At 42.9% G+C, this 24511-nt stretch overlaps 1 protein-coding gene across 1 annotated transcript in view; it reads left to right on the plus strand.

Annotated features, from left to right (window-relative positions):
* Positions 1-22082, plus strand: part of LOC113043577 (receptor-type tyrosine-protein phosphatase eta-like) — a 41130-nt gene extending 19048 nt beyond the window's left edge. The window contains exons 8-13 of the mRNA XM_026203057.1: positions 18312-18385; positions 18513-18647; positions 18879-18995; positions 19121-19281; positions 19398-19533; positions 21873-22082. Coding sequence (XP_026058842.1) covers positions 18312-18385; positions 18513-18647; positions 18879-18995; positions 19121-19281; positions 19398-19533; positions 21873-22004 — 755 coding nt within the window. The 3' untranslated portion in view covers positions 22005-22082. The remainder of the gene's footprint in view (positions 1-18311; positions 18386-18512; positions 18648-18878; positions 18996-19120; positions 19282-19397; positions 19534-21872) is intronic.
* Positions 22083-24511: the final 2429 nt, after the last annotated feature.

A 24511-nucleotide genomic window follows, 5' to 3' on the forward strand; every position in this document is an offset into this window, starting at 1 on the left:
TAGAATTAAAAACCTGAGACCCGGGAGTAGCGTCCAGGTCTAGGCTATAAAACCTGACGAATGTGAGTGGCGAGGACCAGCCTGCCGCATCACAAACATCCTGAAGAGAGGCCCCAGATAATAAGGCTCTAGAGGCCACCATACTCTTAGTAGAATGAGCTCTGACCCCCAAAGGGCACGGTAGGTCAGAAGACTCATAGGCAAGAAGGATAGCCCCAACTATCCACTTACTAAGTGTCTGTTTAGTGGCAGGAAGACCTATCTTAGGTGACCCGAAACAAACAAACAGCTGATCGGATTTCCGAAAAGAAGAAGTCCGATGAACGTAAGTGTCCAATGCTCGCACAGGGCACAAGAGGTTAGACTTTTCCTGGTCCGACGATGCAAACGGGGGAGGACAGAAAGCCTGCAGAACAATAGGTCTCGGAACAACGGTCGGTACCTTAGGGACGTATCCCTGCTTCGGGTAGAGAAATGCTTTGACCATCCCAGGTGCAAATTCAAGGCAGGTGGGAGAAACCGAGAGAGCCTGAAGGTCTCCGACTCTTTTAAGGGACGAAATAGCAAGGAGAAAAGTAGTCTTAAACGAAAGAAACTTCTCAGAGACCGAATCTAGGGGCTCAAACGGAGCCCTAGAAAGGCCTTCTAAAACTATAGCCAGGTCCCAGGCCGGCACTCTAGAACGAGTTGCAGGTCTCAGCCTCAAGGTGCCACGAAGGAAACGAGAGATAAGAGGGTCTCGACCCAGAGATGCACCACCCACTTGGGCGTGGAAAGCCGAGATGGCCGCCACGTAAACTTTTAAGGTGGATGGACATAGACCAGAAGCGAAGCGGTCTTGTAAAAACTCAAGAACTGAGCCAACAGAGCAGTGGACGGGGTCACACTGATGTTGGTAACACCAAGAAGAAAAAACATTCCATTTGAGTCTATAAAGTTTCCTCGTAGCTGGAGCTCTGGAGCTAAGAATGGTCTCCACAACCTCAGTTGAGAGACCACTCTCTATGAGTTGCGCTCCCTCAGAGGCCACACCCAAAGCTTCCAAATCTCTGGCCGGGGGTGAAATATAGTGCCCCCGGCCTGAGATAGAAGGTCTTTCCTGATCGGGATCTCCAAGGGAGAACCGTCGAGGAGATGAATCAGGTCCGCAAACCAGATTCGACTCGGCCAGTGTGGAGCTACGAGAAGTAGACTTACTCCGTCCTGGCGGACTCTCTCCAGAACTCCTGGGAGCAGAGCAACAGGGGGAAAGGCGTACAGACGTAGCCTCGGCCACGTCTGTACCATAGCGTCCAACCCCAGGGGGGCTGGATGAGTAAGGGAGAACCATAGTGGACAGTGCGTCGTGTACTGAGAAGCGAACAGATCCACTTCTGCTTGGCCATAACATTCCCATATGAGCTCCACCACCTCCGGGTGAAGCCTCCATTCCCCTGGCCTCAGCACCTGCCTCGACAGGGTGTCTGCTCCAATATTCTGAGTCCCTGGTATATACATCGCCCTCAGAGAGCGTAATTTCCCCAGAGACCACAGGAGGATCTGGTGCGCTAATTTGCAGAGTGGGCGCGAGCGCAGACCCCCCTGACGGTTGATGTAAGAGACCACCGATGTATTGTCTGTGCGGACCAGCACATGATGGTCCCTCAGGTCTGGCAGGAAGTGCCTCAAAGCTTGAAGACAGCCATCATCTCCAGGCAGTTGATGTGCCAAGAGTGATGATGGCTCTCCCACAGACCCTGAGCTGAGCGGCCTTCCATTACCGCTCCCCAGCCGGTAAGGGAAGCATCTGTCGAGATGGTAACCCGATGACAAAGAGCTCCCAATACCGGACCCTGGGACAGGAACCAGTGTTCTCTCCATATGACCAAGGCGCGGAGACACCGCCGCGTGATCTTGATCGTACGAAGTGGGTTTCCCCTCGGGGAGAACCCTCTGGTCCTGAGCCACCACTGTAAAGGTCTCATGCCCAGCAGGCCAAAGGGGATCACATTGGACGCTGCTGCCATGAGACCCAACAATCTCTCGAACTGTTTTACAGTGCGTGACTGGCCTAGCTTTAGCTCCGAAGTGGCTACGAGGATGTTGGCTACACGAGCGGGCGAAAGAGAGGCTCGCATCGTGACCGAATCCCATACCACCCCAAGAAAAGTGGTCCTCTGTAATGGAGATAGCACACTCTTCTTGGTATTGAGCCTCAAACCCAACTTTTGCATATGAGCGAGGACGACATCTCGATGCCGAACCGCCAACTGTTCTGATTCTGCTAAAATCAACCAGTCGTCCAGGTAATTCAGAATACGTATGCCCTGCAGCCTGAGCGGGGCCAGAGCTGCATCTACGCATTTCGTGAATGTGCGGGGTGAGAGAGCTAGACCGAAGGGAAGTACCCGATACTGGTATTCTTTGCCCCCGAAAGAAAACCTTAGGAACTTCCTGTGCTGAGGGAGGATGGAGATATGGAAGTACGCATCTTTTAGGTCTATTGTGACGAACCAGTCCTCGGATCTGATTTGAGTCACGATCTGTTTGAGTGTCAGCATCTTGAATTTTAATTTCTGAACTGTACGATTCAACAGACGAAGATCTAAAATGGGACGCAGCTGTAACAACAATGAGTTTTACATAGTAATTAACTCAAATGATATATAGGGAATTTGAATAATTAATCAAGAATTTGATTAATATATATCTCAGATGACAGTTACATTTAATTTTATTGATTATGAAAAATAGCTCAATTGCCAATAACAATAAATAATCACAGGGCACTGTAACTTACTCATTAATATGTCAATATTACATTCTTCATATCAATTATTGTGATTATCTTACTGTAAATTACTGCAGATCAAACCGTGGTATGTCCAGCACACCACTGTAGACCTATCAATTTTCAATAAAGTTATCACGCCTTATAATTCAAGGAAAAGTATTCTCTGGCCATGAAAATATTATCCTATCCTTATGATAAATTTAGTTTCTAAATTTAGAGCTTGTAGCTATAGATCAGACACATCTCAGTGACTCGTAATGTGAGTGGGGTGGAGTCCAAGCCAATCATTTTATATATGGGTTTTTAATAATTCAACTAGTAATACATCAAACTACAAATCACACAGACAATACAGACAATAAACATTTACAAGACATAACGGAATCCAAATAAAAGAGAGAGAGAGAGAGAGAGAGAGAGAGAGAGATCACAGAATGAGCTCAGGTATGAAAATCAGTCAGTAAACCTTAGTGGAACCAACAACGAATCAAATAATAGCAACACTTTAAAGCAGCATTTAAATCTCCATAGAAAACGATACTTGCATGGCCCAGTGGGTGAGCGTGGTACCGGCGACGCACGTGTGATGTCACGTGGTCCTTTGAAAACTGCGGTCGTGGGCCGGAGGCCGTGTGACGCGCGTGCAAGCTGCGCTGGATCTTGGCGTGAGCGTGGAGTCACGTGTTCCTTTGTTGCAAAGAGGTGTTCGTTCATCTTCGCGCGGTATTTGAAAGGTTCAACAAACAATGTTCCAGAATTCGTCTTCATTGTGTGGAGAGGCGAATAGTTGAATAAACTTAGTAAAGAAAACAAAACAAACGAAACGAAAGCTTCTAAAGGAGCCATTAAAATGGCTTTTTCTCTCAGCCCCTGTGCTGAGGGGGTTCGCGCTATGAGCGCGGCCTATGGCCGCGCGGAAGCAACGTTGGAGAGCAGCGTATCCGAGAACGGAGAACGGGAAGAAGAGCGAGAAGAGAGAGGCGGACCTTGTTCGGTCGACTCTTATAGCTTGAGATGTTCACGCCTCTTTTCGCGTGAACCACTCAATGAACATCCGCGATCTGAAGCGGCGGGAAAGTTCCTTTGTCTCTGGGAACAACCCACCCTAATGATTTAGGACTTGTCCGATTTCATCAGGGATATTCTAGCACGTTCGTAATTCCAGAATAATACATTTTTCATTACTTTACTTTAGATAAGTGGGTCTGTCAAAGCATGACGATTAGAACAAGACTAGACATAATATATATATGACCAAAGATCTAATTTTTAGATCGAATTACACATTTAAAGATTTGTTTAACACATGATAACACTGCAGATGTTGGGAAACATCTAAATGTACCAAAAGGGAATACGTAATACATTTATAAAACATGAAAACAGAAAGTTAATGAATACATTCCATAGAATGCATTGTTCAAAAGAAGCCAGTGACTTGGCTTCTCTCCTGTCCTGTGTGGTCGTAACTTTTACAACCTGCAAAAGTGGGGGTTGCAGAAACATGGCTTTCTTTGAGAAGGTTAAAGTGAGGAGAGACATTTCCTAAAGTATGAGCTTGCAACTTATACTCTTCACATAACAAGGATTAACCATTTTATGCAATCCAAAAACATAATTAAAATACATATTAATAATAAAATGAAAGTAAGGAACTTATACAAAAAGGTTTCCTTTGTCTCCAGTGTGTTGGAGGAATTTGGGTTGGGGGTTTTCGTTTCTTCTTTGAAGCTCGCATGGGTATCGTAAAGTAATTTAAGTCCAGCCAGGCTGGCATTTAGTACCAACAGTCTGAATTTATAAAACAGAATTTAACCCATGAATCGCTGACCTGCATATCTGTTACATCTCCCCCTTTACGTCAGATGAAGTCCCTGTGTGGACATCATCGGACGGCAATCATCCGGATGGGCAGATGACAGGTGAATCGTGATGGTCATGCAGCAGGTGGGTCATGATGACAGGTGGTTCCTGAAGCTGAGGATTCAGCTTGGTGAGGTTCGGTATTGTCTTTGACTTTGCGTCCCTTTTCCGGGGATTCCATCGGAGACCTCCAGCCACCGTTGTCGTGAGTTTGGCTGTAGAGGTTTGCATCTCGTTGAGTATCCTGTATAGGATGAAGGTCATGCCAAGAGTCAGGGTGGGACCAATGACGGTGGAGATGCACCGTGCAGTGTCAGCAGCAGTCCAGGCTAGGACCGCAGATGACTGGTTCAGAATGGGCTGTCGAGACATTGCTTGGAGGGCTGTATCGACAGGAGTAATGTCAATGTGTTGGGTGGTACCTTTCAGTACTTGGTCCAGCAGGTTGGCACGGGTGGCGGTGTCATGCTGGTCGTAGGTCAGCATAGCTGAGCGCACAGGAGTGTTGACGAGCCATCTGTTACCCACAATCTCTGCTTGCGTTTCTGTGACTTGTGTACGAGGCTTGGCTTCGGCAGGGCAGCGCGTATCGCTGACCCAGGGTTGCAGCTCGCAGATTCCTTCAGAGTTGTGTCTGAGGAAGGGTTTGCTAAGGCAGAGATAATGAATGTCTTTGGTTAAAGTACACATGTGCATGTTTGGGGCCAGGTACAGCTGTGTGTTGCTGTCGTGGTAGGCCACCACATTTGGAATGTGTGTTTTGGTGTGGGTGTTGCTCTTCCACATCCTGACACTGACAATGTCTTTAGGTCTGTAGACTTGGTTTGACTCGCTGATGAGTTGGTTCAGGAGCACGTTCACTTCTCCCTGTTTGGGGTTTGCGTGCCGTAGGAAGGCGCTATTCAGAGAGTTGGCCAGGTGCATTCGTAGCAGGTCAGCTGGCATGGTGATGGTGTAAGACAACACAGTTAACACGAGGCTTAAGGGTATCATGTATGGTGGGGTTTTACTCGTGGTTAGGCTGTCATTGGAGGAGCTAACCTCCCACAGCATGTCTGTTGTTAACGCTGTAAGCAGCTGAGTCTGGGTAAAGTTCTTCTGGAAGACAGTAAACAGTGGTTTCAAGGAGTTTACAGTCTAGCGGGGTCGTGTGATGACACCGGCTGCTGGTGGTCGCTCTACTATTTAACTTCGTTGGTGGCTCCCAGGTTACTGTCTCTATGTGAAATGAAAGAAACAAATCACAACAGAACAGGTGGTAGAAAAAGATCAAAGTGAAACACAACACTTGAAATGAGATGAAAACAATAGAAACACAACGTGTTAGTGAGAATAAGGAGGCCTAAGCCTACTGCTAGGTTTTAAGATAGGGCCAACAGGTGAGTGGGCTATCTGGGTAGGAAACCTAGAGATATGGTGTGGCTTAAAGAAGCAAAAGGGTCAGAACACTTATATCCGGGGGAATATCTAATATTCTGTGGCTTATAATAAGTGGATAGGTTTTATCATTTTTGGTTCACCTGGTTGAATTGAAGTCATTCAGGTGGGAACCAGTGGCTTGGTCAACCTCCCCGGTGCTCCCCAAACACTGAACCGCAGTGTCCCCGGTCCTCCGTTACTCTGGCGTGTCGCAGGACAGCACGGCTTGTGACTTTTAGCACAACCTTTGGAGTGCCAAAATTGCTGATGTCTCTTGAGACAAGAGGGACCGAGTTTCACTCGCAGCCAGTATCGGTAACACCGGTCGGGCAGCCTTGCTCACTGGAAACCTGAGATGACTGTCCAATCACCAAGGGAGTTCTACAATCAAATACACAAAGGATGAACAAAGGAAACTTAAAGTTAATTAAGGTTTGGTTTGTTTAACATCAATTGAGTAACTATATATGTAGAGAGGAAAGGTAACAGCTTTACCTAATTATGATAAAACAAAACAAAGGAATTTATGATAATAATGGTAATTATCAAAATAACCTAAGTCAAAAGAGAGAAGCAAAATAATAAACATCAAATTAAAAGACAGTAATGAAACAAGGGAGAAGGAGTAGCTGGTTTTCACCACAAGGGGGGGAAAGTACTGCTTCTCTGTCTTTAACCTGCTGAGCAGAAAACTTAATTCAAATTAAAAATTCAAAACTGGTTTAAATCAAAATTTAAAATAAGCATGTAAGAATTAAAAGGAAAATCTGAATAATATCCTATAATAACCATTGATAGCTTGTAAGTTATCATTAATGATCATGAAATTAATCAAACAGTGTGAGATTAATCAAAGAGGGTAAAAGTGGACATGCAATTCAAAACAGAATGGAAAAGACAGAGGTCTGTTAGTCGATTTAACAGGAGACTGCCACTAGATGGCTTACCTTCTAAGTAGGTCAATCAGTGGTTGACCTGAAACTTCTAGATTTCCACTATTAACAATTACATTTTAATTCAAATCATGTTTGAAACAAACTCAAAGTAAATGTAAACAGTCAAAGGCAGGGAACATTCTTTTGTTTCCCTGTAATAATATTCGCACGAGCAAAGCTGTAAATGCAAATATTTATCGAGAATTTAGACATCTAATTCAAATACATCAAGGGGAAAGATTAGCAATTAGAGCGCATTATCTGAAATGGCCACAGGATGGCAGCTTTGCACTCATGCAAGCTGGAATCAGAAAGCAGGGCGTACCCTGAAATTTCTAACCCACGCGTTCCTCCTGGTGTTTAGATAGAGGAATTACAATTTCAATATGACTTAGAAATTATCTGATCGTTTGTCAGGCTGATTTTCTGCATCGAAAATCACAAGTAACAAACCAAAGGTTTTAATCTCTGAGGTGCTATATTAACATAGGTTGAAGAAGGATCCGTTCACTTCCAAAAAACAATTGTAATAAAAACAGGAATTTTCCAACTGTTGACTCCAATAAACATTTATCAAAATAGCACTTATGATTTAAATGTTTTAGGTTTAAAAATCGGGTAGCTAAGCCAATTTTAGACCAGGAGTTTTTATCGTTTTATTTTTGAATATTATTGTGGTTTACCACGAATTCAATAACGATATTTAATAAGAAGGCCTTTTTACTGAATCAGAGGAACATCGCTCATGTTCAGATTTACATGTTGCAACTAATAAAAGATTTCTTCATCTTTTAATTATTCATATTAAAATGTTCTCACTGTAAAAAGATTTTGGTCTTTCTTAACAGGATACTTTTAACATTATACTGCAGATTACGTTCATTAAAATTAACAGTGACTATACTGTTAAGTTTCTATAAATACCTAGGTGCTTACTGACCAGCTTTTTGCCTCAGTCAGTTAGGAGTGAGTTCGCGTCTTGCGACTTATCTCACAAGTAACGTTACATAATTTCATAGCGCACGTGCAGAAATTATAAAAAACCATATACACAGATTGATTGCTCACAAAACGAAGTTTGAAATGCCCGCATTCTCCACCAAAATGTAACAACAATGAGTTTTACATAGTAATTAACTCAAATGATATATAGGGAATTTGAATAATTAATCAAGAATTTGATTAATATATATCTCAGATGACAGTTACATTTAATTTTATTGATTATGAAAAATAGCTCAATTGCCAATAACAATAAATAATCACAGGGCACTGTAACTTACTCATTAATATGTCAATATTACATTCTTCATATCAATTATTGTGATTATCTTACTGTAAATTACTGCAGATCAAACCGTGGTATGTCCAGCACACCACTGTATACCTATCAATTTTCAATAAAGTTATCACGCCTTATAATTCAAGGAAAAGTATTCTCTGGCCATGAAAATATTATCCTATCCTTATGATAAATTTAGTTTCTAAATTTAGAGCTTGTAGCTATAGATCAGACACATCTCAGTGACTCGTAATGTGAGTGGGGTGGAGTCCAAGCCAATCATTTTATATATGGGTTTTTAATAATTCAACTAGTAATACATCAAACTACAAATCACACAGAGTAAATATGCGTACGAAAATACAGACAATAAACATTTACAAGACATAACGGAATCCAAATAAAAGAGAGAGAGAGAGAGAGAGAGAGAGAGAGAGAGAGAGAGAGAGAGAAGTGGAGAAAGCGAGAGAGATCACAGAATGAGCTCAGGTATGAAAATCAGTCAGTAAACCTTAGTGGAACCAACAACGAATCAAATAATAGCAACACTTTAAAGCAGCATTTAAATCTCCATAGAAAACGATACTTGCATGGCCCAGTGGGTGAGCGTGGTACCGGCGACGCACGTGTGATGTCACGTGGTCCTTTGAAAACTGCGCGCGTGGGCCGGAGGCCGTGTGACGCGCGTGCAAGCTGCGCTGGATCTTGGCGTGAGCGTGGAGTCACGTGTTCCTTTGTTGCAAAGAGGTGTTCGTTCATCTTCGCACGGTATTTGAAAGGTTCAACAAACAATGTTCCAGAATTCGTCTTCATTGTGTGGAGAGGCGAATAGTTGAATAAACTTAGTAAAGAAAACAAAACAAACGAAACGAAAGCTTCTAAAGGAGCCATTAAAATGGCTTTTTCTCTCAGCCCCTGTGCTGAGGGGGTTCGCGCTATGAGCGCGGCCTATGGCCGCGCGGAAGCAACGTTGGAGAGCAGCGTATCCGAGAACGGAGAACGGGAAGAAGAGCGAGAAGAGAGAGGCGGACCTTGTTCGGTCGACTCTTATAGCTTGAGATGTTCACGCCTCTTTTCGCGTGAACCACCCAATGAACATCCGCGATCTGAAGCGGCGGGAAAGTTCCTTTGTCTCTGGGAACAACCCACCCTAATGATTTAGGACTTGTCCGATTTCATCAGGGATATTCTAGCACGTTCGTAATTCCAGAATAATACATTTTTCATTACTTTACTTTAGATAAGTGGGTCTGTCAAAGCATGACGATTAGAACAAGACTAGACATAATATATATATGACCAAAGATCTAATTTTTAGATCGAATTACACATTTAAAGATTTGTTTAACACATGATAACACTGCAGATGTTGGGAAACATCTAAATGTACCAAAAGGGAATACGTAATACATTTATAAAACATGAAAACAGAAAGTTAATGAATACATTCCATAGAATGCATTGTTCAAAAGAAGCCAGTGACTTGGCTTCTCTCCTGTCCTGTGTGGTCGTAACTTTTACAACCTGCAAAAGTGGGGGTTGCAGAAACATGGCTTTCTTTGAGAAGGTTAAAGTGAGGAGAGACATTTCCTAAAGTATGAGCTTGCAACTTATACTCTTCACATAACAAGGATTAACCATTTTATGCAATCCAAAAACATAATTAAAATACATATTAATAATAAAATGAAAGTAAGGAACTTATACAAAAAGGTTTCCTTTGTCTCCAGTGTGTTGGAGGAATTTGGGTTGGGGGTTTTCGTTTCTTCTTTGAAGCTCGCATGGGTATCGTAAAGTAATTTAAGTCCAGCCAGGCTGGCATTTAGTACCAACAGTCTGAATTTATAAAACAGAATTTAACCCATGAATCGCTGACCTGCATATCTGTTACACAGCCCTCCATCCTTTTTTGGAACAATGAAATAACGGCTGTAAAAACCCGATGCCCTGTCGGGAGGATACACCTGCTCTATAGCATTTTTCGCTAAAAGAGATTTCACTTCTTGCTCCATGACCAGAGCCTGCTCGGGATGCACTACTGTGAGCAACACCCCGTTGTAGCGTGGGGGACGAGAACCGAACTGGATTCTGTAGCCCTTCTCTACTATCTGCAGGACCCATTGAGATATATTCGGCAGACTTTTCCATTCTGTCAGACATTCTACTAAGGGAACCAGCCTCTCGAGGCTGGCCTCTGGTGTAATTAGAACAGCTAGTTCGGGGACCTGAAGCCGAAGCGCAGGAACCACCCGAGCTAACTGCTCTTGGACCCCCCTCAGAGGGAGCGAGCCTGACGCAGCGTCTGGGAGACACAGCGCCAGAGACCCGCTGGAGACCGCTGCGCCCCGAGGCACCAAGGGTGGCGGGGTTGGCAGGACGGCCCCGTGAGAGCACCGAGACCGGACGGGCACCGTATACTGAGGTGTACACCGCACTGTCTCGATTGGGGCTGCCCTCACAGGTCTGACCCATTTGGCGTCAGGACCTTTTCTTCTGAGCCGAAGCTTTCTTAGCGAGAAGAACGGTCCTCAGATCCGGCTTCTGCTTAGATTGCTTTGGCTGTGAGTGCTGGCTCGGTCCCCGTGATTTTTGAGGAGGAGTGCGAGACGCAACACTCTCTTTTTGAAAAACACGATATGAGGAGCATGATGGCTGGGGCTGCCTTGCACGCCCAGCAGCATCAGGATTAGAACGGCGAGGGAGAAAACTTTTAAAAGCTTCAGATTGCTTTTTATTTTCTTGAAATCTTTCAACCACTTCATTCACAGCATCACCAAACAGACCTTCATGAGAAATGGGAGCGTCTAAAAGAAAAGATATATCTTTATCTTTAATATCTGAAAGATTAAGCCAAAGGTGTCTTTCTGTAGAAACCAAAGCAGCCATAGATCTACCAATAGCACGTGCTGTTTCTTTAGTCGCCCTGAGAGATAAATCCGTAGCCCGACGAAGTTCGCGAATTTCGTCACGGCTGACTCCCTCACTGTTATCTAACTCCCCCAGCAGCTCAGCCTGATAAGCCTGAAGCAAAGCCATTGAGTGAAGGCAAGCTCCAGCCTGACCTGCTGCTGTGTAAGCTTTACCCACTAAATTAGATGTGATCTTTAAAGGCTTCGTGGGCAAAGTCGGGTTCTTAATAGATGACGCTGAACCAGGGGAAAGATAGCTCGCGAGCGTCTGCTCCGCCCGGGGCATCGCTTCATAACCATTTTCTTTCAGCCCTCTTATATCAGAATAAATGCGCACTTGAGGGCTGAAAAGACGTGATGAATATGGCTTATTCCACGATCTAGACAGCTCACTGTGAAGATCAGGGAAAAAAGGGAGACCCCGTGATGTAGGCGATGTTTTAGAAGACAGAAAACGCTCGTCTAATTTGCTTTTAGGATGAGCGCTCTGTTTATCAGATGGCCAAGATATATGTAATTTATCTACAGCTCGTGTTAATACATCAACCAACTCCTCATATGCTGGGGAAAGAGATGGCGAATCCTCTTCCCCCCTGATTGTGTCACCTTCACTGCCCGTTACATCTAACTCCTCGGAGCTAGAGCAACGAAGCAATGGGCTCTCCCCCCGGGCGGAAGAAGCCGCGGGGCGGGCTTCCGACACCGGAGTTTGAGCTATGGATCTCCCAGGTAAGGGAGGAGAAAGAGCCCTCGGACCCGTCTCCAACCCCGCTGAGAGATCCATTTGCGAACCCCAGGAATGCACTCTCCGTTCTGCCTCGGCAGAAGCGGGTCCTGCACCCTGAGGAGCGCGAGGCTCGCCGCTCTTCTCATCAAAGAGTGACAAGCGGGAGCGGAGCATGCGAAGCGAAAGCTTCTCACAATGCGGGCAATCAGTCTCCTCGAAGGCTGATAACGCATGCTCCACTCCCAAACAAACTACACAAAGCTCGTGTGTATCCCCACCCGTTAAATAACGCGGGCAGGGAGAAGCACACGGTTTGAATAGTTGCTTAGCCATAGTATATAAACTTTGCACAAGACAACAGTAAATATGACAGACAGGTTTGACACAGATCGCTTGCTGAGGCACAGAAAGCTAACACCGGTTGCTCCGGTTGGGGTTTTTATCAATTCCTGGTCGTGACGTCACTCCTGACGCTCACTCTCGCCATTGGACTAGTTGACATGGATGCTTCAGACGCACTCACGCAGAATGCGTTCCCAAAGCGTTATCGACGCATCGTCTCTCCCTCGATGGGGAACTGAAGAATCTGCAGGACCTTAAAATTCATTCTGAAGAACAGTTCCCAGTTTAACTGTTCAGAACAAATAAGGGACTCATGCACAACCATCACAAAATAGAAAAGACAACCGTAGATCATCCAGGTAACAGAACACAGTATTAAGAACTAAGGGTTCCCAAACTTTTGAATGGGGTTATTTTAATAATTTCAGTTTTTTTGTCTTGTGGACTATATGCAAACATCTTTTATGTAAAATATCTTACTCAGAACAGTACTAAAAAAAAACCATGCATCTCTATTTTTTTTTTTTTTTTTTTTTTACATTATTCACATTTTCACAGATTCTGCAAGGGGTTCCTAAACTTCCGCATGTCACTGTACAAGGGAAAGGGCAAATGAGATTTTATGGATGATACCATCAGGAAAACCAGAGAATGAATGAAAAGAGTCAGTTAACTACCTGATTAAAACATTCAGTGCCGTTTATAACAGGGTATAAAGCTTATACTTAACCTCTGTTTTGTTTAGTTAAATGTATGATACTTAAATTTCTTTGGCCTGGATTGAGCGTCTGGATGCAAAGTCTTGATAGTTTGGAGGTTCGGTGGTGTATGAGTGGCGATCACATTCTTCTGGTTTTGAAGAGTGATGAATTCCAAAGGTGTCCTGACTCGATGGTGATTGGGAATTTCTTCCAAGTGGAAAGTTAATAGGACTAAGAGAAACATCAGATGAGATCCTAAGATCTTTGGTGAATGCAAAAATCAAGGCACGAGACCTGGTCCAGACTTGGAGGTCCAAGAGAGTTCTAGCTCACATACTCTTAGCAGAAGAAAGGGGAGCAGGTCCAAAAGAGGTCAAGAGAGACCAAGAGATGGGGTTGGAACTGGTATGAACCTTTTTAAAGACTAAGACAGTTCACGCTTCTTAGGAAGGGCTTGTCCAATGAGAAAGGCTGGAATTCCAAGTGGGAGTTTATTTGCATTTTTCTCTTTTTCATTTTTCTGCATTTGCTCTTAACAAAGGCAGTCACATCCCCCCCCTTTACCTTCCCTGCTTTGCTCCTTTCGTCTAATCTATTGTCTTATACTTTGAGAGACTATCTCCGCACTATTCTCCAAACTAAAAAATCAACTGGTCTCTCAATGCAATTGACAACATCTTCTTGACGAGGAAGCTTGGGTTCGGGGGAACCTGACTGCCCTGCCGGCACGTTGGCTGCTGGCTACACGATGGACATGTGGGAGAGGTGGCGGTTCATGTGTCTGGCAGCTCTTTCCGTGGAGGACATTGAAGATATCTACCTATTCGGAACAATGATAACAGGTCTTCTGCTGATTGGATTAGGCATTGCCTTGGTTTATCAAGGAATTCAGAAAATGGTAACAGCTTGTCAGGGTGCGTGAAAAGAGAGGACTCAAATGCAGAGGATAAGTGCAAAAGTTTACTAGGTAACAGAAAATCCAAAAATAATCCAACGTGTGATGACACACACACAAGCCAAAAACTGGTGAAACACCCAGAGCCGTCCGTAAAGTCACCTGCGGACTGTGGAGACCGCCTCTGGTGCAATGCCCAACGGGACGAGGAAAAATGAGACAGAGGATCTCGGGCACACGGCCAACGAACGACTCCTCGTCTTGATGTCCTGAGCACAACAGTGGAAAAGGTGAGGACACAGACACACATCACCGTCACAATGACAACACGAAATCTACGGACAAGGGACAGACTCAGCAGGGAATATAAGGGAAAATGGGAACAAGTGACAGGTGAGGGCAATCAGCTGCAGACAATGACAGGACACAGACAACAGGGAAGCCGATGAAGCACACTGAACCGTGACACAGCTGTCCAAAGCCTCACAAGGCTGCCCGTCATGATTGAAGCAGTGTGTAGAGCGGTCAGCACTGAGACTGGGACTATTAACCATAATATGGATAACATCACAGAGAAGCTCACGGCTTTGTGAAGGCAAGTGGATCGATTCAGAGACCAGAATGGACTAAGAGAGTAGTCGTGTAAATTGGAATGCAGCTACTCGCCCCAAGACCAAACAATCCCAATCTTTCCTGCTTTCGGATCCCCTTAACCAGCACTGGCCTCAGCTAAGGCCGCTGTTGGAACAACAGCTCCCCTGGAAGAGCACTGCAGTGAGACGCATTTGCATTCCTCCCCCATGTCCACAGACACCTGCTGATTGTTGACTCTGTCTGGGACCTGATCAAGGCTGTCTCCATGGCAACTTGCTGTGTATCGCTATGTCAATCCTGTGAACTACGGGACCTAGATTTGATACCAGGAGTAGCGACTCTCCAGCCCTACACATACAAGAACTTTTACATACATACAAACACACATACGCACATATATAATAGATATGCATTCACCCCCCACCCCCCATCACTCACCTTCACTGCTGAAGTATATGTATGTTCATTTAAAGAAAGCTTTTTTTAAGAATGAATTATAGAGAAGTAAATTTTTCTAGCAGTATGTTTCAGAGAGAACTCAGCAGGAGCAAGATCCTCTCCACATATTTTCAGGTCGTAAAAGTCTTGCAGAGGGGGTTGTGGTTGCCAGGGTAACCAGGGGTCTGGATTCATTCGCAGACATCTTGGCACTTAGTATGTTTATTGGCTGAAGGGTCTGTGATAATTTTTTGGTCTAATTATTCATTTTTTTTATTATTCAAATTTATAATGGTGTCTGATTGGCCCAGATGCTGCAAAGCTTTAAACAAGAAAGCGCACCAGGCTGGTGCATCGAGCCCCACCCAGGAGAGCGCCCCACCCCCTCCCCCACCATGTCACATCCAGCTGTGAACAGATGCATGAGGGTAGAGCCAACCCGAGGTTGATGCAGGGGCTGAGCACCTTGACTGACCTCGCCCTTCCGGGTGACGGAAGTCACAATGCAGTCCCTCGGGAAAGCGATGTCCACTCTGGTGGTCCAGTAGTGCCATCTCTGGTTCAGCCTGGATGAGATTAGAGATGTTGACAAAGTGCACTTTTTTGACACTCCCATCTCCCTGGCTGTCCTGTGTGGTGACTCTGTTGAGGGTTGTGCCCAGTAGTTCCCAGCAGTACAACAGCAGATTGAGGCCATACAGCATATTTTTCCCTGACGTGATCCTCTGTCTGCCACCGTTTCCATCGTGGGCACCCTCCTACATCCTCCACACTGGCTACGCCCCACGCTGAGAATTCTTCGAGGCTGGTGCATCGAGCCCCCAAAGGGAGAGCGCCCCACCCCCCTCCCCCACCATGTCACTTCCAGCTGTGAACACAACAAAGTGGCCGTGACACAGGTGACTCGGAGATGTGGGAGACAGCACATCGGGTGGAGAATCTTCTGTTTTCTTTTCCTTCTGTTCTGCCACTGGTCCAGTTGCCAACGGTACCCACATTTTCAATAAAAGAGCAATTTCCCTTTCCTCTGAGTTGCAAGGCTTGTGGGTTGGCAATGAGTGATGCACTGCTTTCTCAATCTCACTCACGACTCCCCCTTTCACCAGTAGCCAAGAGGTCACGTTTCGGAGACACAACGCTTCTCCACATGTCTCTGACCAGTTCCTCTGGGAACACAGGGAGTTTTGCTGTGATGACTCAGAATGAATTGGGGCCATCCAACACAACTCCCAATCGATATACCAGGTATGTCAACTGTCCCTTTAGTGCCTCTCTGGTGCCCATCATCTGTCGAGCTATGGGTTGGGTGAAACCTAACACCTTCGCATGGTTTTACAACCTCCATGTAGAGCCAGTTTCTTCCTGTGTGTTGGGTAACAGGTAATTGGTAGGAAGAATTGGCTTGGTGTCACACTTGCTGTGCCATTCCTCATAACACGGGGATGTCAGTGCCTTTTTTCTCCCAGTAGAGTTCCCCGGTTGGTGTACCCTGGTCGAGCATCCTCCAACACCCTCAGCAGTCAGACTTGGCGGAGCAGTCTGTCGTCAGGCCCTATACTGGTGTTAGCATGCCCAGAGTCCCGGTCAACTCCTGTACTGGTCTAGGTGTCCATATGGCTTGTTTCCCTACGGGTAATCCCATAAAGTCAAAGTCAAAGTCACCTTTATTTATATAGAGCTTTAAACAAAATACATTGCGTCAAAGCAACTGAACAACATTCACTTGGAAAACAGTGTCTCAATAATGCAAAATGACAGTTAAAGGCAGTTCATCATTGAATTCAGTTATGTCATCTCTGTTCAGTTTAAATAGTGTCTGTGCATTTATTTGCAATCAAGTCAATGATATCGCTGTAGATGAAGTGACCCCAACTAAGCAAGCCAGAGGCGACAGCGGCAAGGAACCAAAACTCCATCGGTGACAGGATGGAGAAAAAAACCTTGGGAGAAACCAGGCTCAGTTGGGGGGCCAGTTTTCCTCTGACCAGATGAAACCAGTAGTTCAATTCCAGGCTGCAGCAAAGTCAGATTGTGCAGAAGAATCATCTGTTTCCTGTGGTCTTGTCCTGGTGGTCCTCTGACACAAGGTCTTTACAGGGGATCTGTATCTGGTGCTCTAGTTGTCCTGGTCTCCGCTGTCTTTCAGGGCAGTAGAGGTCCTTTCTAGGTGCTGATCCACCATCTGGTCTGGATATGTACTGGTGTATTATAATACCACATGTGTATTATTCCACGGTAAGGTTTCCCTCTTGGTAAACCTGTTTTTTTGCTGTTGACAGACCCGCTCTGTCAGTCTCTTCTGGCAGCTGTTCCATCCCTACTCTAAGGTTGGACCTGCCTCAGAGACCATTCCATATGTAGTACTGCCTTCTTGGTCAGTCCATGTCAATATCTCCACGTCACCTCCCTACCGGTATGATGTTGTCCCCATAGCAACATTTTTCCTAAGCTCGCTTCCCCATCATTCTGCCAAGCTGAAAGATCAAAAAGGAAAGATTTTAAGCAATCTTTCACTGAAGGTATAAACCCCATATAAATAGCCTTCTCCAGCAGTGAGGTACTTCTTTGGTAGCAAGTTCAGTGAATTTGCGCTGGGGCTTTGGGAAGGTTAAGTATAGCTTTTCTGACAAGGCGTGGCTTGTTGACAATTGCAGCGCCACATAGTTATAAGGGGTTTCAGGTTATGGCATTTTCCATGGATCGCATACATTATTCGACATAACTCGTAGTGACCGACAGATAGGAAAACGTTTCAGTTACGTACATAACCCTCATTCCCAGATGGAGGGAACGGAGATGTTATGTCCCCGTGCCACAGCCTTGAAATATTAGTTGCCAGGACACTTTCTTGGCCCCTCAGCTTAAAACCGGAATGAGTGGATACACACTGTTTTATTTAAATAATATTGAATTATTTAAAATGATTTTTAAAGAGATCTTGTCCTCTAGTGTGAAAACGTACAATTTTTGTAGTGGTTTCCAAAAAGTTAAATATTTGCACAATTACGAGACAAAAAAACTAAAAAAAAAAACTGCTTTTCTTTTTCATTTATAAAAGCTGTAATTTATTGAACCATGCTTGAGACAGTCACACCACAGGACAATTCTGAGAATTTTTTGCGCAAAAATGTAAATAAAAAATCTAACACTTTTATGACTACAAGTCCATTTTCGACAAAGAAATTTTTATTTATTTATTTTTTCATTTTAAATAACGAAAATATTAATTAAATTCATTTTTATCTAGTGGGACAGTGACAATGCCATGTCACGTCTAGAACCCATTTAAATTTTGTCATTTAGCTACTAGTTACTTCCCAACACTGATGACGCTACAATGTAACTTTAAACCTTATATAAAATCAGATGCATAATTTTGAGTTTTTAATTAATAACTACTTTCTGATACTAACTGTATGTTTGTTTCCATCAGATGATGCTTCAAGAGTGAAGTTATCAGTGCGTGGCAGTCCCTTAGATGATTACATCAATGCCAACTACATCCCAGTGAGTATATACAGTAAACAGAAGTGAACATTTCTGAAGTGTTTTTTTTTTTATTTATGTTTAAGCATGTTTTCACTCTTCTTTCTTTCCTTTGTTTTTTTATTTATTTATTTATTTATTTTAACAGGGCTATAATTCAAGAAAAGAGTTTATAGCAGCTCAGGGTCCACTGCCCGTCACAGTGAATGAATTCTGGAGAATGGTCTGGGAGAAGAATGTCTTCACCATAGTCATGCTGACCAGATGCAACGAGATGGGACGAGTAAGTTTTGATTGCGAAATATTATTAGTTGCCATTTTTATGCCTTTGTTTATGCCCAATAGGACAGTAGTTAGACAGGACTCGAACTCGGGATGCCCAAAGCACAATGACGCCACATGTCGGAATGCTGCCTATATGAGGCTATGGTCACCAACCATTGTGACATATTATTAGTCACATTGAAAAGTGGTAAAATGTGAAAATGTAAATTCACTCTGTCATTTTCTCCAGGTGAAATGTGAAAAGTACTGGCCATCTGGGACTAATCATTATCAAAACATCTCTGTGACAACCACCTCAGAGATAGACCTGGAGAGCTGGACCATAAGAGACTTCAGAATCAAAAATGTAAAGTAACACTTCCTGCACCTGATATCTCCATTTATTCCTTCAGTAGTATACTGGAGTGATTTTCTTGTTTGTTATTTTTAAATCAGTAATATTTTACAATAATATGATGGATTATTCTTTAGGTAAAAACAGCAGAAACTCGCTATGTACGTCAGTTTCACTTCACGGCGTGGCCGGATCATGGAGTTCCACAGACTACTGAAGTCCTCATTGACTTCAGACACCTGGTCAGAGAACACATGAACCAGTACTCTCGCCACTCTCCAACTGTGGTACATTGCAGGTAAATGAGGTTCCTATTGACAAGTGTTTATACATTTATATGACAAACATCAAATATCAACTTTGCCACCCTTTAGATTAAACTTACATCTTATTATTTGACCCTCACATTTTTAGTGCCGGTGTGGGAAGAACGGGTACCTTTATTGCCATTGACCACCTGATTTTCCAGATTGAAAGAGACAGCATGGTGGACATCTACAGAATCGTTAATGATATGCGCATGCACAGGCCTCTTATGGTGCAGACTGAGGTAAGGGACTGTGGAGTAATTTTCAGAAGGTTCAGTGCAAGTTAAGCTTGTATATCCTCTAAAAATTTTCAAAGTTACAGTGAGGCACCTACATCGGTAGTAAATGCAAAACGTTTTAGAGCATTAACATGAGATTTACAATTTTGTAAAAGCACTTTTATGTAATAAAACAGACTAAGCCAGGTGACTTTTAAACCCAAGTGCTTGGATACTTTATTGAACCCATGGGTGAACAGCAGATGGAGCAGAAATGGTGGTAGAAATCTGACATGGATGTAGAAGATGATACACTGATTATGTTGTTGGTAATGATGGTACACAAAGAGGAACCATGAGAGAGTCATGAAGAGAACACTACTGAAGGGTAGTGCAGTCAGCGAGTCCTCTATATAAGACTAGACATTGAGGGTGAGGATGTGATGAGTAAAGTATATATGGAGGTCTTGATAAGCAGAGTGGAGAATGGGCCCTCTGGTTAGCCACATCCCTGAGGAGCTGGATGATTGTGATAATTGTAGTGGAACATAGTCAATTGGAATGGTCCTGACTTGGAAGTCCGGGATGGTCCACGGGAATCGGACAAATTACTGAGGAAATGACTTTCTGCATGGAAAACAGAGGTATAGTTTATTTGAAGATAAACCAGGCATTCTGTCTGGACTGGTAGGAAGAGGTGTCTGATCAATGGGCATCAGAATGGCCTTTCTGATGCCAGACAGCACACTGATGGAGACAGTTTTGAGCATATTCAGCTCAGGGAAGAAAGTGACTAGTACTGCTGATGTTCATGGCTGAATGTTTTAAAGGAACTGGGAGACTGGACATGATAGCCTGGAAAAAGCTTGGCAGTAATTGCCAGCAACTTGAAGAAAGCTTCTGGAATTGCCATATGAATTGTGTCATCAGGATACAGGTTTGACTACTGAGAGAGGATGGATGGTCATGAAGTCCACATCTAGATGTTACCACAGATGAAAGGAGCTTTTGAGTTGGAAGGTTGAGAGGGTCTTTGGACATGGTACTACTTGGTCAAGGGATTTATGTTGTCCCTTGATGCCCAGAGCCCAGAAAGGAGTACAAGGTGTCAAGTAGTTAATTCCACAGGGCGACATGAACATATAGTTTTCGTTTTGGTGGCTTGGGTTTTTGTTCACCCAGGCTCCACTGGATGGGGCTAATAGCAGAAAAAGGAAGAACACATTTTTGAAGAATAGATTCAGTGCAGATGTTGGAGAATCAGTGGAATGGAGCTATGAGAATTTCCTTGTTAGTATTTTTGAAGCCCATACGATACATGAAAGAAGCTGATCTACAGATGAACAAGGGCAACCAGGCCTGGTGAGGGTTCAGGGACTCCAAGTTGGAATGTGATGACCTGGAACAAATGGTTGGAACCCCCAAATCACTGGTGGCACTCCTTGCTTGCTAACTCTAACTCCCAGTTGCTAATGTCGTGCTTCTGCTTGGAGAAAATGGTGTGTTAATGGGTGTTGAGGTGAATGCCTTCTGGAAGGCTTGAGCCACTTCTTATGGTATGGGTAATGACAATGAAGTTTTACAATAGGCAACCTTTAAAGTTTGAGAAGCTACGGAACCATTCTTTATTGATGGATGGGGGATGTAAAGCTGTAACGCTGTTAAAATAATCTCTGTAGGATGACGAGCTGTCACAATGAAGTTGTAAAATTGGTTACACAGAAAAGCAGTAATAAGCTATTTTCCTCATATATGTATGCATGTTAACGGTGAGCGTGATTTCACCAAGTACAACATGTTCCTGGATCGACGTCCTTGTTGATCCTGGAAAAACATTCCAATCAACCAATCAGAGTAGACATATAACTTTTCAGGAAATATTTGTTTTAGGCTTACAATCAGGGTTAGGTGCTTCTTCACTCTTGTAAATCATTTCCCACTGGTTTTAGGAATAAATTATGGGTAGGGTTAGGTTTAGGGGTAGGGATTGGGTTAAATCTATATTTTGGACAATAATGTTGATCCAGGATGATCAAAAGATGTTGATCCAAGAACATGTCTTACTTGGTAAATTCACAGCGACCGCATGTTAACATGTTAATTGTTTAGATGTTCTACTAAACTATACTACTCAACTAAACACTCCAACCCAAGTGGAAATTATTTTTGTAGTCATCAACATTACATAAATATTTTATCAATTAAGCTTAATTTGTATTGAACCAAAAATATTTCTTTAAGTTGACATTTACAAAGAAAGTGGTGCTGACATTTGTTGTACTTATACAAAGGAACTGCCACTTATAATAAAGGCGGCTCATATTTTTACACTATGTTTTCTTTTCTTCTTTTTTCTATAACAGGAGCAATATGTTTACATCCACCAGTGTGCGCATGACATAATTCGATCAAATACGGGAACCAACATCGACTTAACTTACGAGAACACAGAAGCTCTCAGTATCTATCAGAATGTAAAATTTCAAAAAATGTAAATGCAGATGGCCTTAAGATAGCCCTTCTCCAACAATCAGAGAATTTTAAGACGGCATAAAGCACATTTTAATTTTCACATATAAATATGTCCTTGTAATTGTAATTTATTTCTTGTACAATACTATAAACTTTTGGTAATATTTTAATTTGAACAAATACATTTAAAAAATTACACTGTAAAATGCAGACATTTTCTATGATAACAATAAAAAGAAAAACAGAAAGAATATGTATTTATGGTAATTCAATCAAGAGGTCTTTATTTCAGAATGCCCAAAAGAGATATTTGTATAATTTGGCATTATATATTTACTGCAATACCAAAAATCTGACAATTTTACTACAGATATGATTTTATATGGAATCCCACCTTTTATAACATTGTTTATATATTCAAAGTTATTTAGAAGAATATTGCCACACACACACATTCTTTGCACCATTTCGCTTAGTTGTCATGTTAATTGATTTGTCATTTAGTTCAGCTGTGTTCACCTCATTATCACCAGTACTTGTTCTCTTTGATTCTGTTCAGTTTGTCCTGCCTTGTCAATGATAACCTGTGTTTCTGTTGCCTGAGACTTATATTAAAAGACTTTATTGATTCTTTTCTTTGTCATCTTTGTGTGCATGTTTAATACAAACCATGACAGAAGGCAGAGGTTTTTGTTTTCTGTTTTCCCTTCATCATGGTCATTCTTGCAGTCTGCCTGTTGTGCGGGGAAATCGTTCCCTCGAGGAACACCTAGAAGAATTCCTCAACCTCACATATCAAACTACCTTCCCGGACAACAGTTTATATTAATTTCTGTATGTTGGCCTGAACACCCCCACTGAGTTGTCCAGGGAGGGTCCTCGATGGAGCTTTGTCGACTGAGAGTGAGTTTCTGGATGTGGATTTTAACTTCCATTTAACCCTTACCATGCCTATTTTGTTGTGACTCGATCACGCCAAACCAACATCTTCCACCACATCTATGATCTCCTGAGTTTGTGTCTTCCTAGTTTTTCTGTTCCTCATCAGTCATTTACCTAGCCCTCAACTACGCCTGCTGCCCAGTCCTCCCTCCGTTACCTTCTCTCAGTGGCGTGGTTACACCGTGGTCCTGCTGTGAGCCACTTCCTCCTGAATGTGGGGATCATGAGGCTCCACCTCCAGATTCGGATCTTTCCATTCTACCTCGGTTCGTCGCCCTAATTCCTAAACCTGCACTCCTTGTAATAAAGTAGCAGTGGTAGCAGACAGATTTTAAGTATCAATTCTGCTTAAAAATGTGCAAACAAATCATGTTTACATTAAATAAACAGCTCCCAAACTGATTTAAGCATACAGACCTGTAGCTATGACAGCAACTCCGAGATGAGCTTCGAAGAACCAAATAATCCAAGATCATGCCATATCGTCAGCAATTAAATCCAGCAGAGTTAGCGACGTACGAAGAACAGGTCCAAGGAACACATTCTGGTCTACTTTCTCAGGTTATGCTCCAGTATATTGCATAAATGCAAAAAGACTAATAGACAATATGTCTAACAGTTAATATTCAATGACGTGAGTGAGTCCACCAAAGAGTTTTTAGCCAGCTGAAAAAAGGCACTCTTCTTAAAACGACCAGCTGGTGGCGCTTCAAAATATTTTAGTAGCACAGCATTTTTCAAGCTGAGGCGCTTTGCTTGCTATGATTTGGAATATCAGTGGCAGCAACGTATTACTAGTATCTCATTTTAAAGAATGGTAGTATATATAAAACAGCAGTGACTGACCAGTAATATTGACTTCTCCATCGTTGCAGGCAGTCATTTGTCCCGCCCTCCTCTATTTATGGCTGGTTAACGACAGCATTTTACAGTTATCAACTCATCTACAAAAAAATAAAAAATAAAATAAATAAATAAAAAAATTTAAAAGATCCCACTAATATAGCCTACAGTAAATGGCAAGTACCCACATATCACTCGTTTCTAAAATATTGGTGTTTTTGTTTCAAATACATTAATGTTTTTCAATCATCACTTATGTACCTAACCTATTGTGAACATATTACAGTTCATACGGAAAATTTCGGCTTGTTTCACTAGAGAGCGCCAAAGCACTTTCCAGTCTTTCCACATCATAAGGGTAATCAGAAATACCAAGCAGGGATATTTCACACTAGGTTTTTTAGTCAGTTCAGGAAAATCAGTCCACCCTTTTCCTGCTGACTTTTCCTATGCTAAAAATATTGATGCATTTGAGTTAATTTATATAAATTGAAAACGCTGATTGATGCTGATAACTCAACTGATTTAGTTCCACAGTTGAAAACAACAACAACAAAAAAATTAAATAAAAGGACGGAAGCGTTTTCATAACCCATTAGGGATCATATCAGATATTTTATTATTATTATTATTATTATTATTTTATTTTTTTATGCGCACCATTACAATTAGTAGCTAAATCACTCAAAAAAAAGAAAAAAATGCTGGGTTATTTCAACCCAACTTTGGGTCAAATATGGACTAA

The sequence above is a fragment of the Carassius auratus genome, chromosome 25 (genome assembly GCF_003368295.1).
Source record: "Carassius auratus strain Wakin chromosome 25, ASM336829v1, whole genome shotgun sequence".
NCBI classification, from domain to species: Eukaryota; Metazoa; Chordata; class Actinopteri; order Cypriniformes; family Cyprinidae; genus Carassius; species Carassius auratus.